Raw genomic sequence first — 14,429 nt, 5'->3', positions numbered from 1 at the left:
CAGGCTGCCTTCATCGCAGTCTGGGACCCACTTAGTCTGGCTGGGGGGATCACCTGGGGGCTGACGACTCAACCAGGAAGCCTTGGAGGAGCCTGGAAATGAAAGTGAAAGATGAAGCTCTTATCTGGGAGAACACTTGCAACACATGACTCCCAGCAGCTTTATGACCTAAAAGTCACCATAACATCTTGAAAAGTGCACATAAATTACACACCTGATTACTGATGGACAAGCCAAATCACCTGAAGGAGAACAACAAACAAAACGTTCTACTTTTCTTATAGCAACCAACAAAACGTTCTACTTTTCTTATAGTGATCAATAATACGTTCTACTTTTCTTATAGCAACCTACAACACAATCTACTTCTCTTACTGCAACCAACAATACATTCTACCGTATTTTTTGGAGTATAAGTCGCTCCGGCCGAAAATGCATAATAAAGAAGGAAAAAAACATATATAAGTCGCACTGGAGTATAAGTCGCATTTTTTGGGGGAAATGTATTTGATAAAATCCAACACCAAGAATAGACATTTGAAAGGCAATTTAAAATAAATAAATAGTGAACAACAGGCTGAATAAGTGTACGTTATATGAGGCATAAATAACCAACTGAGAACGTGCCTGGTATGTTAACGTAACATATTATGGTAAGAGTCATTCAAATAACTATAACATATAGAACATGCTATATGTTTACCAAACAATCTGTCACTCCTAATCGCTAAATCCCATGAAATCTTATACGTCTAGTCTCTTACGTGAATGAGCTAAATAATATTATTTCATATTTTACGGTAATGTGTTAATCATTTCACACATAAGTCGCTTCTGAGTATAAGTCGCACCCCGGGCCAAACTATGAAAAAAACTGCGACTTATAGTCCGAAAAATACGGTACTTTTCTTTTAGCAACCAATAATACATTCTTCTTTTCTTATACCAACCTATAATACGTTCTACTTTCCTTATAGCAACCAATAATATGTTTTACTTTCATTCATAGCAACCAACAATACATTCTACTTTTCTTATAGCAACCAATAATAAATCATTTTCTTATAGCAACCTACAATATGTTCTACTTTTCTTAAAGCAACCAATATGTTTTACTTTCTTTCATAGCAACCAACAATATGTTTCTGCTTTTCTTAAAGCAACCAACAATGTTTTACTTTTTTCATAGCAACCAACAATATATTCTACTTTTCTTATAGCAACCTACAAAATGTTTTACTTTTCTTACAGCAACCAACAAAGTTTTATTTTTCTTCATAGCAACCAACAATACATTCTACTTTCCTTCATAGCAACAAACAAAACATTCTACTTTCCTCCATAGCAACCAACAAAACATTCTACTTTACTTCACAGCAACCAATACTGCATTTTACTTTTCTTATAGCAACCAACAATATGTTTTACTTTCTTTCATAGCTTCAAACAATTTGTTCTACTATTCTTATAGCAACCAATAATACGTTCTACTTTTCTTATAGCAACCAACAGTACGTTCTATTTTTTTTCATAGCAACCAACACTACGTTCTACCTTTCTCACAGCAACTAACAAAACATTCTACTTTCCTTCACAGCAACCAACACTACGTTCTACTTTTCTCACAGCAACCAACAAAACATTCTACTTTCCTTCACAGCAACCAACACTGCATTTTATATTTCTTATAGCAACCAACAATATCTTCTACTTTTCTTACAGCAACCAACAATGCGTTCTACTTTTCTTATAGCAACTAACAATGTGTTCTACTTTCCTTATAGCAACCAACAATACGTTCTACTTTCCTTCATTGTCAACATTTCACTCGACTAAAATTACAGTAAATTTCGTTGACTAGAATATAAAGTATAGAGGACAACGCATCTTTGAAGTTGTCTTGAAACCACTTTTTTGAAAATGATTGCAGAAAATCTCAAAAACTAAATTCACAACAAGACCTGCACTCCATGAATCTATCAGTAAGTACATTTCACACTAACCTTAATATATGTTCGATATTTTAACTGAAAGTAAGCATTTTTTTCAAATGTTAAATAATTAATGGCTAAAATGGTCATATAGAGAAACAAACTACCATAGTTTTCGGTGCGCCTGCCGATGAGCGGGTCCTACTCAGGTCTATTTTCGCAACGGATTAAAGCGGTAATATTAAGATTTTTTTTTTCTACATTTAAAATACTTCCTTGTGGGCCACATGACATAACGTAATGGTGGTTCTTTGGTCAAAATGTTGCATAAATTATGTTTTACAGGCCATCTTCAAGCCGCTTTCTGACTGTCTTTTCAAGATGCACCGTTTTGTGGGCGGTCTTATTTACGTGACTTCACTTCAACATCGTCTTCCCCCCGTCATCTTTGTTGTACCGGAAGTTTTTAGCGCTTCCACGCTTCTACTGACAGATATGAGATAGAACTGTATGCTACTTTATATTACAAATGGAAACTGCAGAGGGCGAATGCCCCACAACAAGAGGATAAAGGAAAAGGAGCTTATTGACAAAGGCGGATGCGCAAACATTTTTGGGACTTTTGCAGATCCCAAATACACATCAGCAGGAACCAATAGGCAAGAAAAGTTGGTATTGCATAATAGGTCTCCTAAAAGCTGTCATTTTGCGGTCCTTACACACACCATGATAATACCTGTATCTTAAAGCACAGCACATCTGACTACGGTAGCCATAATGATCCGACAATCCATCAAGTGGGGCAGCTTTGTAGCTTACCAAAGTCTTACTAAAACTTTGTGCGCCGTTTGTAATGTTCTATATAGTCAATGAAACTTTTTTTTTTTTTTAATTTTGGGCTTGCTTGCTGACCTGTACTTGCTAGCGTCACTTATTGAACAGGCGTCAACCTGCAGTCCACATGTATCATTACACAATGTACCAAATACAATTGCTCCAAGGTCGGTAAGCACAACCAGAATTATGACGTACATTCAGCGCACCGGATTATAAAGTGCACTGTCAATTTTTGAGAAAACTAAAGGATTGCAAAAGCGCCTTATAGTCTAAAAAATACAGTAATTGTATTCTATATCGTGTATAACTACACTGGGGGTACACAATTGTTGTCTTAAATACAGGAACCAGTGTTATATACCTATAACCTACATACAGTATATCTCACATACCTGTCTGTCTTTGTGTGTTAGCTTGAAAAAATACAAATCTGGTCTTTTGGGTTGTCATGTTGTGTAATTAATAGCTGAACAGTGTGCAGAGGACATCGATTAAAATGCACTGTACCGGTATCTTGCTTATTAAAATTGGCGGGTAAGCTCGCTCATGGTGTACAACAAAAGTAGTAGTAGAGTAATTTCGAAATATTTGCTTTGGCCTACTTATTGTTGCGTAGATGTCCTAATGATTAGCCTGCAGACAGTGCTTCAAGTTGGTTGTATTTTTACTGGAGAAAATTGAGTCAAAGGGTTTACAACATGTCTTGTTGTCAACCGCGGAAAAGGTAAAATGTGTCCATATGTCTTCTTCCAGGTGTAGAAGACATATTGTACTGAGGTGTGTAACAATACAGTCAGTCTTCTTTTCCCAGTGAAAAATCAAAACACTGTGCCTTACAAAGACAATCCTTCTGATTGGATCCCCTTCATGATTTACACCCCGCCCTCTCCCACATGCAACAGTGGTTGATTCTTAAAGTACCAATAGAGTGGAAAAACAAGTTGAATTTATATGCTTAATTGTGTTTCATTGTATCCATTAAACCATATCCAATTGTATTTACAATCCGCAAAGTTTGTGAAAATACCGTCTAAAATGTCACGAATTGCTTCAAATTCAGTCAGCCATTTTGAATATTCCGCTCCAAACACCTTCGGTAATTTCCGTAGATTCTACGTCACTAGAGTAACGCTTCTGCACTCTGACCATGTTATTAGATAAGTCATAGGGCTGGGCGATATATCGATATACTCGATATATCGCGGGTTTGTCTCTGTGTGATATAGAAAATGACTATATCGTGATATTCGAGTATACGTTCTCACACAATCGCTTTTAGCTGCGGGCATTACACTGCATGCGTTTCTCCCTCTTTCTTGTCTCTCCTTCTCACAGAGACTTAAAACAAGCGCACCTTCTTACACACGTCACGTGTGCAACGTCACACGCTCCCGCGGAGCAGAGAGGTAGCGACATGGTAACATTAGCTGTGATGCTAACGGAGTGGTGCGAGTGGTAATACGAGAGAGAGAAGGTGTGAATCTGGTAACAAATGGAGGAAGAATTAATTCCCAAGAAAAACAGCACGGGGTTCATCGTCTGGCGGTGGTTTGGCTTCAAGCGGGAATATGTCGAACAATTATGCGGCAAAAGTGTTGCTACTACAAGTAGCACCACTGCTAATTTGTAGCATCATTTGAAAAGTCACCCGCTAGAGAATGAAGAATGCTTCAAACTCCGCATGTCAACATCTCCGTTCGGTGCCACACCTACAAAATGCCAAAGCAACCATTTCCACATCAACACCGTAGGACATATACTATTTGATATGCAGCTCATTTTTATGTGACACTTATTGAAATATCTTGTGTGACATCATGCACAAAAGTGCACTTTATTTGTTTTTAACTATTGTAGTGGTGTTCTGTACAAAAAGTACACTTTAATTTTGTGTTGTTTTCATGTCATGTTAGTGACATCATGCACAAAAGTGGACTAATAACTTGTTTTAAAATGTCTTTGACAATCTTGCACTTTCTGTTTTGAAATGACATGAATGTTTGTGCCACTGCTTAATAACTGTTTAATAAATACAGTTTTAGTAAATTACTTAGTTGTGATTTCCCTCTCTGCATGAAAGTTTAAAATGAGCATATATTAATGCAGTATGAACAAGAATGTTTTAATGCAGACACATAGAATCATCATACTGCTGTGATTATATGCATCAAGTGTTCATTCAAGGCTAAGACAAAATATTAGGATATATATTGTGTATCGTGACATGGCCTAAAAATATCGAGATATTAATAAAAGGCCATATCGCCCAGCCCTAATTAGTCAAACTGGAAATACGCAACAATTGGAAAGAGATGTGCTGTTTATCATTCACAATCCTTTTGTAAGTCAAGAACAAATATGTTTGGCTTTTTTTATGCATTCGAAATCGTAAATAAATAGTGAACAATTGAGTCAACAGATCGAGGGTCCTACGTTGCGCTCATCACACACTCTAAAAACATCCAGAAACCACCAACAATACTCCGTTTTCATGTCAATACCTGAAAATCAACCAAATATGAGTGATTTTGTTATTATAAGCGCCAACGCAGACACACTATTTTAGCGACAAATTAATAGCAATGAGCTAATTAATGCTAGTATACCCTGCTGCTGTTGTTGACACACTAAGCCGACGGGGGGCTTTTTATGCTTCGTCTCAAACTTGCTAAATGTAAATTCGAGATTATAATTCACGCATCTCTCACCTGGTAGTAGACAAATGTGGCCATGGACCGACAGACTGGTTGACTCTTAAGTCCCAGGGGTGGCGAAAAAGACAAAAAAAGACGATTGTTGCAGCAACTTTTTTTTAACCCTTTGTGAGGATTGTGATTGATTCTTCATCTGAACGGAATTATGTGAGCGTCCTGTTGGTCGGCACCGCAGCGAGAGTGGAAATTGTACAGCAAGTGTTTTATGGTTTAATATGGTTAGTTTGTATGTTTTGCACCTAGCAATGCTGCGGATGCTAGTGTCACAATAAAGCTGCATCTGGGTAGCAGTTGGCTTATAAAACTTATTGCTTGTCCTCTTTGTGTTTGGGCTCAAAAATGTAAGGTCCCGGATCATAATTTTTTCCCGTTGTTGGCTCTCACAAAGTCTGCTTGTATAGCATTGTTGTTGATGGGAAGGGATCTGTGGTTACGGTACTTCTGCTATGTCAAGTGATCACGTGACTGGCTTCCTCATTATCTCTTAAAATGGCTCAGGAATCTCTATGAGATTGATACTATTTTGATCGAACCTATTTATTCTCAAATTATGGAAGTCTTTTGGTGTCATAAATCAGATAAATATGATAATAGCTTCAATATAGAGGCAACTTGTTTTTCCACTCTACTGGTACTTTAACTTGTACCACCTACCTAAAGACGAAATTAAATATGATTGGATTTCATCTCTGTCAACATTTTTGTCTTGTATTTATACTTTGACTAAATTGTCAATTTTGTCATTCTTTTAGTCAACGTGTATTTGTTTTGATTTCTTGCGGTCCTATTTCTGTCAGGAAAAAATGTATATATTTTTTTGTCAACAAAATTAACACTAAAATGAAACTGCACATTTTAGACATATTTTTCCTTAAAACAGGCAGATTTTTTTTTTCCAAAGTGAAAAGAAAAAGTTTCGAAACCAGACTGGATTGTAAAGGAAGTTTAAGGAGCGTTATGAAGACTCACCCTGCTTGGCAGTGCAGGGTGCGTTGCTGTGCATGGCGGCCAGACGCTCTTTGCAGCCGCGCTCCAAGGTGGCCTCGCCTCTGGTGTTCCTCCTGGTGTTCTCCCTAAGGATGGATCGGATCACCTTGATGACGTTGACCTTGCTCTCGGGCGCACTGAGGAGGACAGAGAAGATGAGGTGAGCACATGGCGTGATTGCCTGATGCTTTCAGCAGCTAAATGCAGATGAAGAGGATTGCTCAGAGAGTTCCAGTATTTCCCCAGAGAAATGAGCCATATTCATTCAGCCTGATATCAATTTCTCGGAGCATTAAGAGACTCTCCCTTTTGATCACATGCATCATTCTCAACACGGAGCAAATTAACTTCAACTATTTTGGTTAAGCAAAGTCGTTATAAATTGCAACTTTATCACAACTCTGCAAAGTCTAATTTTATTGCCATATCACACTTATAGAAGACAATACTAAATGTCTACAAGCTGAGTGATAAAGCCTAAAAGTATATACAGTACATACTCGTTGATATTCATCCTCTCACATCACCCACTAATTTAGACGTTAAAATATATGTCAAGTTATTAAATGGCAATATAATATAAGGATTGATTTGAGTGTCCAAACAATTAATCGTCCTATACATTTTTTTATTAAGTACAACTGCAAAAAAGATTACAGTTGGTACAAAATGCGGCTGCTAGACTTTTGACAAGAACAAGAAAGTTTGATCATATTACGCCTCTACTGGCTCACCTCCACTGGCTTCCTGTGCACTTAAGATGTGACTTTAAGGTTTTACTACTTACGTATAAAATGCTACACGGTCTAGCTCCATCCTATCTTGCCAGTTGTATTGTACCATATGTCCCGGCAAGAAATCTGCGTTCAAAGAACTCTGGCTTATTAGTGATTCCCAGAGCCTAAAAAAAGTTTGCGGGCTATAGAGTGTTTTCTATTCGGGCTCCAGTACTATGGAATGCCCTTCCGGTAACAGTTAGAGATGCTACGTCAGTAGAAGCATTTAAGTCCCATCTTAAAACTAATTTGTATACTCTTGCCTTTAAATAGACCTCCTTTTTAGACCAGTTGATCTGCCGTTTCTTTTATTTTCTTCTATGCCCCCCTCTCCCTTGTAGAGGGGGAGTTACACAGGTCTGGTGGCCATGGATGAAGTGTTGGCTGTCCAGAGTCGGGACCTGGGGTGGACCGCTCGTCTGTGCATCGGTTGGGGACATCTCTACGCTGCTGACCCGTCTCCGCTCGGGATGGTTTCCTGCTGGCCCCACTATGGACTGGACTCTCACTATTATGTTGGATCCACTGTGGACTGGACTTTCACTGATATATTGGATCCACTATGGACTGGACTTTCACAATATTATGTCAGACCCACTCGACATCCATTGCTTTCGGTCTTCCCTAGAGGGGGGGAGATTACCCACATATGCAGTCCTCTCCAAGGTTTCTCATAGTCATTCACATAGACGTCCCACTGGGGTGAGTTTTTCCTTGCCCTTATGTGGGCTCTGTACCGAGGCTGTCGTTGTGGCTTGTGAAGCCCTTTGAGACACTTGTGATTTAGGGCTATATAAATAAACATTGATTGATTGAAAATAATACACAACGTGGCCAAAAAAAGTTGCAAGTACCAGTACTTTGATAAAGAAGCACTATTGAATTGTAGCAAAGTATGAAAGTGGGGTTTGCAGGCACACACCCTATTCTGCTCATTGCGGTCTTTGACAACAAGAGTATTCAATAATGATAAAAGTGATGTTAGTTAATTTATCCATTTCATTTGTCATCTCTATGTATTTTACATTTTTTTCTGTATGTACCGGTACAACTATTATTATTCTATATAAAATGTGTGGTGAGTCTAGAACTGATGGTAAGTTATTTCTTATAGGAAAAATTGCTTTGTTTTTATACAATCCGGTCTTTGTCGGACCTTTTGGAACGGATTAGTACTGTGTTTGTAATAAGTGCTAATTAGTCCTATGTAGTTCTGTATGAAGCTGGCTAGCCTTCGCCCCTTGTGAGATATCATTATCACCATCTTCCCAAATCCTGTTACCTACATCGTATATACCACAGGTGTCAAACTCAAGGCTCAGGGGCCAGATCTGGCCTGCTATATCATTATGTGTGGCCTGCAAAAGCCTGGAAATAATGTGCGTCAGTAAAGCACATAATCTTTCTTGCGAAACTTATTTCTTTCAATTTTGACTAGGTATGCAATGATATTGTGCCGAGGGAAAGCAACTGCTGCACACCGAAGCTACTTGATATGCTATCATCACCCGGAAAAGATGAAACCGGCTAAGCTAAATGTCAATTTATGAGGTATTTACATTATTGAAAGTAAAAATGTGAGTTATTGTTTCAGAGAAACTGCATTTTCCAAACTGATAGAAGAAATGTCCACTTCTCAAAAAGACACAGTGGATGTTCCTGCACAATTCTTTGCACTCAAAAATACTTGTTTGTAGTAATCAATATGGTTTGAACATTTGAGCGTTATATCTATGTTTAATTACAGTCAGTGTATTTACCCTAAACATTCCTGACACTTAATTTTACACACTATGGCATTTTAATTTTGGTTTTTTTATACATATACCACAATAATATCGTACCGTGATCTTAATACCATGATAATATCGTACCATGAGATTTTAATATCATTACATCTCTAATTTTGACAGTAAAAAGGTATTGTGTGCAACTGCTTATCTTCTAAATTTGATTGTTGTATGATGTACAGTATTTATTGTTATTGAAAAAATAAATATTTACTTACCACTTTGACTTATGATTTTAAAGCAAGTGAACCAATAATTTGTAATAAAAAATATAATCAAATGCATAGGCATGCATACTGTATAATAACAACATGTGGTGATTATTTGTGTGAGTGTGCGAATTATATTTATAGAGCGCCTTTCTGTAGTGACTAGTAGTAGTTTCATAGTGAAAGCCATTATCTAAGTTACATTTAAACCAGTGTGGGGAGCAATGGGAGCAGGTGGGTAAAGTATTTTGCCCAAGGACACAACGGCAGTGACTAGGATGGCGGAAGCGGGGATCGAACCTGAAACCCTCAAGTTGCTGGCATGACCGTTCTACCAACCGACCCACGCCGCCCTATGTCTCATTATACAATAATATTTACATATATTCACTTTTACTAGTGACCGATGTGGCCCTCAATGAAAACGAGTTTGACTCCCTTGGTACATATTGTAGTATTAATAATGTAAAATGTCTGACCTGCTACACAACTGGAAGACCGTCTGTGGTCTTCCTTCCACTTCAGACCTGCAGTGAATCAGCTCCCAGATACAACTGCCTTCTGAGCCTGGTCCTGGGAGAAAGCAGAGAAAACATCATTTTTAATCTTGCAGTCCAAATATGGTTCATCATTTTACAGAGAGATTGAGTGTGTGTGTGTGTGTGTGTGTGTGTGTGTGTGTGTGTGTGTGTGTGTGTGTGTGTGTGCGTGCGTGCGTGCGTTGTGTGCGTGCGTGTGCATGTGTGTGAGAGAGAGAGAGAGGGCAAGGAGAATGAGCTTAGGGGTGTGTTCAGGGAGGAGATGAGAAAAGAACAAACAGATTTAGTGGATTATCTTTGTGAGTGCTTTAGCTTTAGTCAGGGTACTGTGGCATCAGGCCAGTTTCCTACCTGTTGGATTTCCCAGCCTGACCTGAAGCGCTGAGAGTGGGATGAGCCAACGAAACTTGAATGGGTCAGGATCGCCATGAGAAAGTGAAGAACGAGGGTTGGTCTGACCACCACGTTAATAAAAAATTATGAGAAAGGAAAAAAATTACATTTTCTGCCAAGATAGCATTCCTAACATGTGAAAGCAAATGAGCGCAGACACTCACCATTTTCTTCTTCAGCTTGTTGTTTTCCCGGTAGACCAATATCACTGCTTTCTTGAACACTGGCAGGAGAGAAAACACATCTCAGCATCTTTATTGCGGCGTCAAATGCCTCATGGGGGAAGGGAACTGGAGGGGTACAACCCTCAGAAGCATTTTAAATGTAAACTCGGAAGTCCAAAAAGCTACAGCCACGTTTTTTGAAGTTTCACTGACAACTATTTCACACTGTGATTCGACCACAAAACCCTGTCGCTTAAAAAGGATTAAGACTAAACTGCACTTGAAACAGAATTAATAATGGGATTATTTAGCGCTTCATTAATATGGGAATGGCCTGTGAGGAGAGTATGCATGTGTAGAATGAAAGCAGCCATGACACTCATCAACAAGGAATTTCTTCAAGTAGCAGTAGTTGCACTGTTATACTTTAGAGGTCCTACATACAGTATTTGTGTTACCTCATGTAGTTCAATGAGTGTCACAATATTAGACACAAATCTCTGCATGATCACAAATAAAGAATGAAAACTCTCAAAAATCACACATTAACATTTGAAACTATTTTAACCAGGGCAGTATGCCAAATAACGTATTAACAGCAGGAACTAATTGATTAATGGCATTAACATTTTCAACATATTGATGTATTGTTTCCAGACATGACAGCAATAAATAAGTTTACAAAAAGTAAGAATCATTCATTTTAAAGCAAATCTTTTCATAGCTAGAGTATTAAAAACTGTTTATAACTTTCTAAATATGTTATGAGAGCCTTCCAGACTAGAAATATCACCATTATATTCTTTTAATCTATTATAGTAATGCTGCCTAAGGCTAAGCCAATCAGTGACCACGATACTGAACAGCACGCTCCAATTGGTTTGGTCTTCTCTAGTTGCCAATACTACAGTAGCACGGATATTTTTATTTAGCCATTTATGCTTGAAAATGCTTAATTTAGGACCCAAAAAATGTAGAATATGCTTTATAATACTTCCTAAAAAATCTATTATGTGGTAAAGCCGCAATATTCAAAGCACAATGTACAAACTCCGTTTCCATATGAGTTGGGAAATTGTGTTAGATGCAAATATAAACGGAATACAATGATTTGCAAATCATTTTGAACCCATATTCAGTTGAATATGCTACAAAGACAACATATTTGATGTTCAAACTGATAAACAGGGCAGAACGGTGGAAGAGGGGTTAGTGCGTCTGCCTCACAATACGAAGGTCCTGAGTAGTCCTGGGTTCAATCCCGGGCTCGGGATCTTTCTGTGTGGAGTTTGCATGTTCTCCCCGTGACTGCGTGGGTTCCCTCCGGGTACTCCGACTTCCTTCCACCTCCAAAGACATGCACCTGGGGATAGGTTGATTGGCAACACTAAATTGGCCCTAGTGTGTGAATGTGAGTGTGAATGTTGTCTGTCTATCTGTGTTGGCCCTGCGATGAGGTGGCGACTTGTCCAGGGTGTACACCGCCTTCCGCCCGATTGTAGCTGAGATAGGCTCCAGCACCCCCCGCGACCCCGAAGGGAATAAGCGGTAGCAAATGGATGGATGGAAACTGATAAAACATTTTTTTTTTGCAAATAATCATTAACTTTAGAATTTGATGCCAGCAACACGTGACAAAGAAGTTGGGAAAGGTGGCAATAAATACTGATAACGTTGAGGAATGCTCATCAAACACTTATTTGGAACATCCCACAGGTGAACAGGCAAATTGGGAACAGGTGGGTGCCATGATTGGGTATAAAAGTAGATTCCATGAAATGCTCAGTCATTCACAAACAAGGATGGGGCGAGGGTCACCACTTTGTCAACAAATGCGTGAGCAAATTGTTGAACAGTTTAAGAAAAACCTTTCTCAACCAGCTATTGCAAGGAATTTAGGGATTTCACCATCTACATTCCGTAATATCATCAAAGGGTTCAGAGAATCTGGAGAAATCACTGCACGTAAGCAGCTAAGCCCGTGACCTTCGATCCCTCAGGCTGTACTGCATCAACAAGCGGCATCAGTGTGTAAAGGATATCACCACATGGGCTCAGGAACACTTCAGAAACCCACTGTCAGTAACTACAGTTGGTCGCTACAGCTGTAAGTGCAAGTTAAATCTCTCCTATGCAAGGCGAAAACCGTTTATCAACACCCAGAAACGTTGTCGGCTTTGCTGGGCCTGAGCTCATCTAAGATGGACTGATACAAAGTGGAAAAGTGTTCTGTGGTCTGACGAGTCCACATTTGAAATTGTTTTTGGAAACTGTGGACGCCGTGTCCTCCGGACCAAAGAGGAAAAGAACCATCCGGATTGTTATAGGCGCAAAGTTGAAAAGCCAGCATCTGTGATGGTATGGGGGTGTATTAGTGCCTAAGACATGGGTAACTTACACATCTGTGAAGGCGCCATTAATGCTGAAAGGTACATACAGCTTTTGGAGCAACATATGTTGCCATCCAAGCAACGTTACCATGGACGCCCCTTCTCTTTTCAGCAAGACAATGCCAAGCCACGTGTTACATCAATGTGGCTTCATAGTAAAAGAGTGCGGGTACTAGACTGGCCTGCCTGTAGTCCAGACCTGTCTCCCATTGAAAATGTGTGGCACATTATGAAGCCTAAAATAGCATAACGGAGACCCCCGGACTGTTGAACAACTTAAGCTGTACATCAAGCAAGAATGGGAAAGAATTCCACCTGAGAAGCTTAAAAAATGTGTCTCCTCAATTCCCAAACGTTTACTGAGTGTTGTTAAAAGGAAGGGCCATGTAACACAGTGGTGAACATGCCCTTTCCCAACTACTTTGGCACGTGTTGCAGCCATGAAATTCTAAGTTAATTATTATTTGCAAAAAAAAATAAAGTTTCTGAGTTTGAACATCAAATATCTTGTCTTTGTAGTGCATTCAATTGAATATGAGTTGAAAAGGATTTGCAAATCATTGTATTCTGGTTATATTTACATCGAACACAATTTCCCAACTCTTATGGAAATGGGGTTTGTAGTTGCAAAATGCTGATTCGTCATTTTGTATCCTAAATACAAATTGTAATCATTTGACAGCCCTAAGCAGATTGTTTAAACATTTGTGTGAGCGGTTCTAATTTATTTGTCCTGGTGTACTATGAAGTGGCTGGTGAGTCTAATTTTAAGCAGAATAGGGATGTCACGGTATGAACATTTCTTATCAGGGTTATTGTGACCAAAATTATCACGGTTATTATTATCGTGGTATTTTTACATGTTTCCTCAAAATTGTCAAAAAGTACTTACACTAAAATCTTTTAACCAAGTTTTATTAAAAAACACAAAACAACACATTCAAAAAATGATTTTCTTTGTAGAAGAATAATTATTGTAGATAAAAACACTAGCCACGAGTACATGGACAACATTTATTTAATCTGATCATCATTCAGATTCGAATGTTACTGTGTCTTTAAAAAAGATCTGATTATGACGTGCATTTTCATGCATCTCACCTTAAATCGGAATACTTTAATTTGACATGCGCAGAACCTAACAAATCGAAAAAAGTGTATTATTATTTGTGCTATGGCGCCATCTTTTGGACAAGTTCGCTCACTGCAAGTGCTGAAGAAGCAGTAGACTTCCACTGTAAAAGACATGGATTTGTGCATTTCTGCTTGTCCGACTTTATCGCGGTATTTATCTATCATTTTGTGAGAGGCAATGATTAGAGGCATAGCAGATTAGTCTCGCCTAACAAGTGGCTGGCTAGTTTTTGTAGACAAAAGGGACTAACGTTTATTTATAATTGGCCCTCTTTCTGGGGCAAACCGGGCTTGTTGATGAGAGACGGCCTTCACCCTAACCAAAAAGGCGCCATCATCCTGGCTAGGAACATAGATTATTGTTTGAGTCACACATGACTAACTACACTAGAGCAATCCTGTTCACAGGCAATTATAGTGTCTGTTAGTCCGGGTGAGGAGTCAGTTAAGCTAGAACTAGCCAGCGCCAGGCTGGAAAATCCCTGCACACATAGCATTTCTCCTAGAATAATACACAACTCACATAATGTTTTTTCTGCAGTGACTGTGCCAGAGGTGGACATGC

General features: G+C 38.8%; 1 protein-coding gene across 4 annotated transcripts in view; it reads right to left on the bottom strand.

Moving 5' to 3' along the window:
• The window catches only part of LOC133611635 (rho guanine nucleotide exchange factor TIAM2-like), a 178,375-nt gene that overhangs the window by 1,408 nt on the left and 162,538 nt on the right, over nt 1-14,429 (bottom strand). For all 4 annotated transcript variants that reach the window (XM_061968605.2, XM_061968606.2, XM_061968609.2 and 1 more), the window contains exons 23-27: nt 10,341-10,399; nt 10,135-10,237; nt 9,724-9,817; nt 6,452-6,606; nt 1-92 (exon numbers count right to left, since the gene is read on the bottom strand). The exon at nt 1-92 is cut by the window's left edge and continues 1,408 nt beyond it. In XM_061968605.2, coding sequence (XP_061824589.1) covers nt 1-92; nt 6,452-6,606; nt 9,724-9,817; nt 10,135-10,237; nt 10,341-10,399 — 503 coding nt within the window. The remainder of the gene's footprint in view (nt 93-6,451; nt 6,607-9,723; nt 9,818-10,134; nt 10,238-10,340; nt 10,400-14,429) is intronic.

The sequence above is a fragment of the Nerophis lumbriciformis genome, linkage group LG08 (assembly GCF_033978685.3).
Source record: "Nerophis lumbriciformis linkage group LG08, RoL_Nlum_v2.1, whole genome shotgun sequence".
Taxonomy (NCBI): Eukaryota; Metazoa; Chordata; class Actinopteri; order Syngnathiformes; family Syngnathidae; genus Nerophis; species Nerophis lumbriciformis.
The sequence above is the reverse complement of the archived record's forward strand: the minus strand, read 5'-3'. Positions and strand labels throughout refer to the sequence as shown.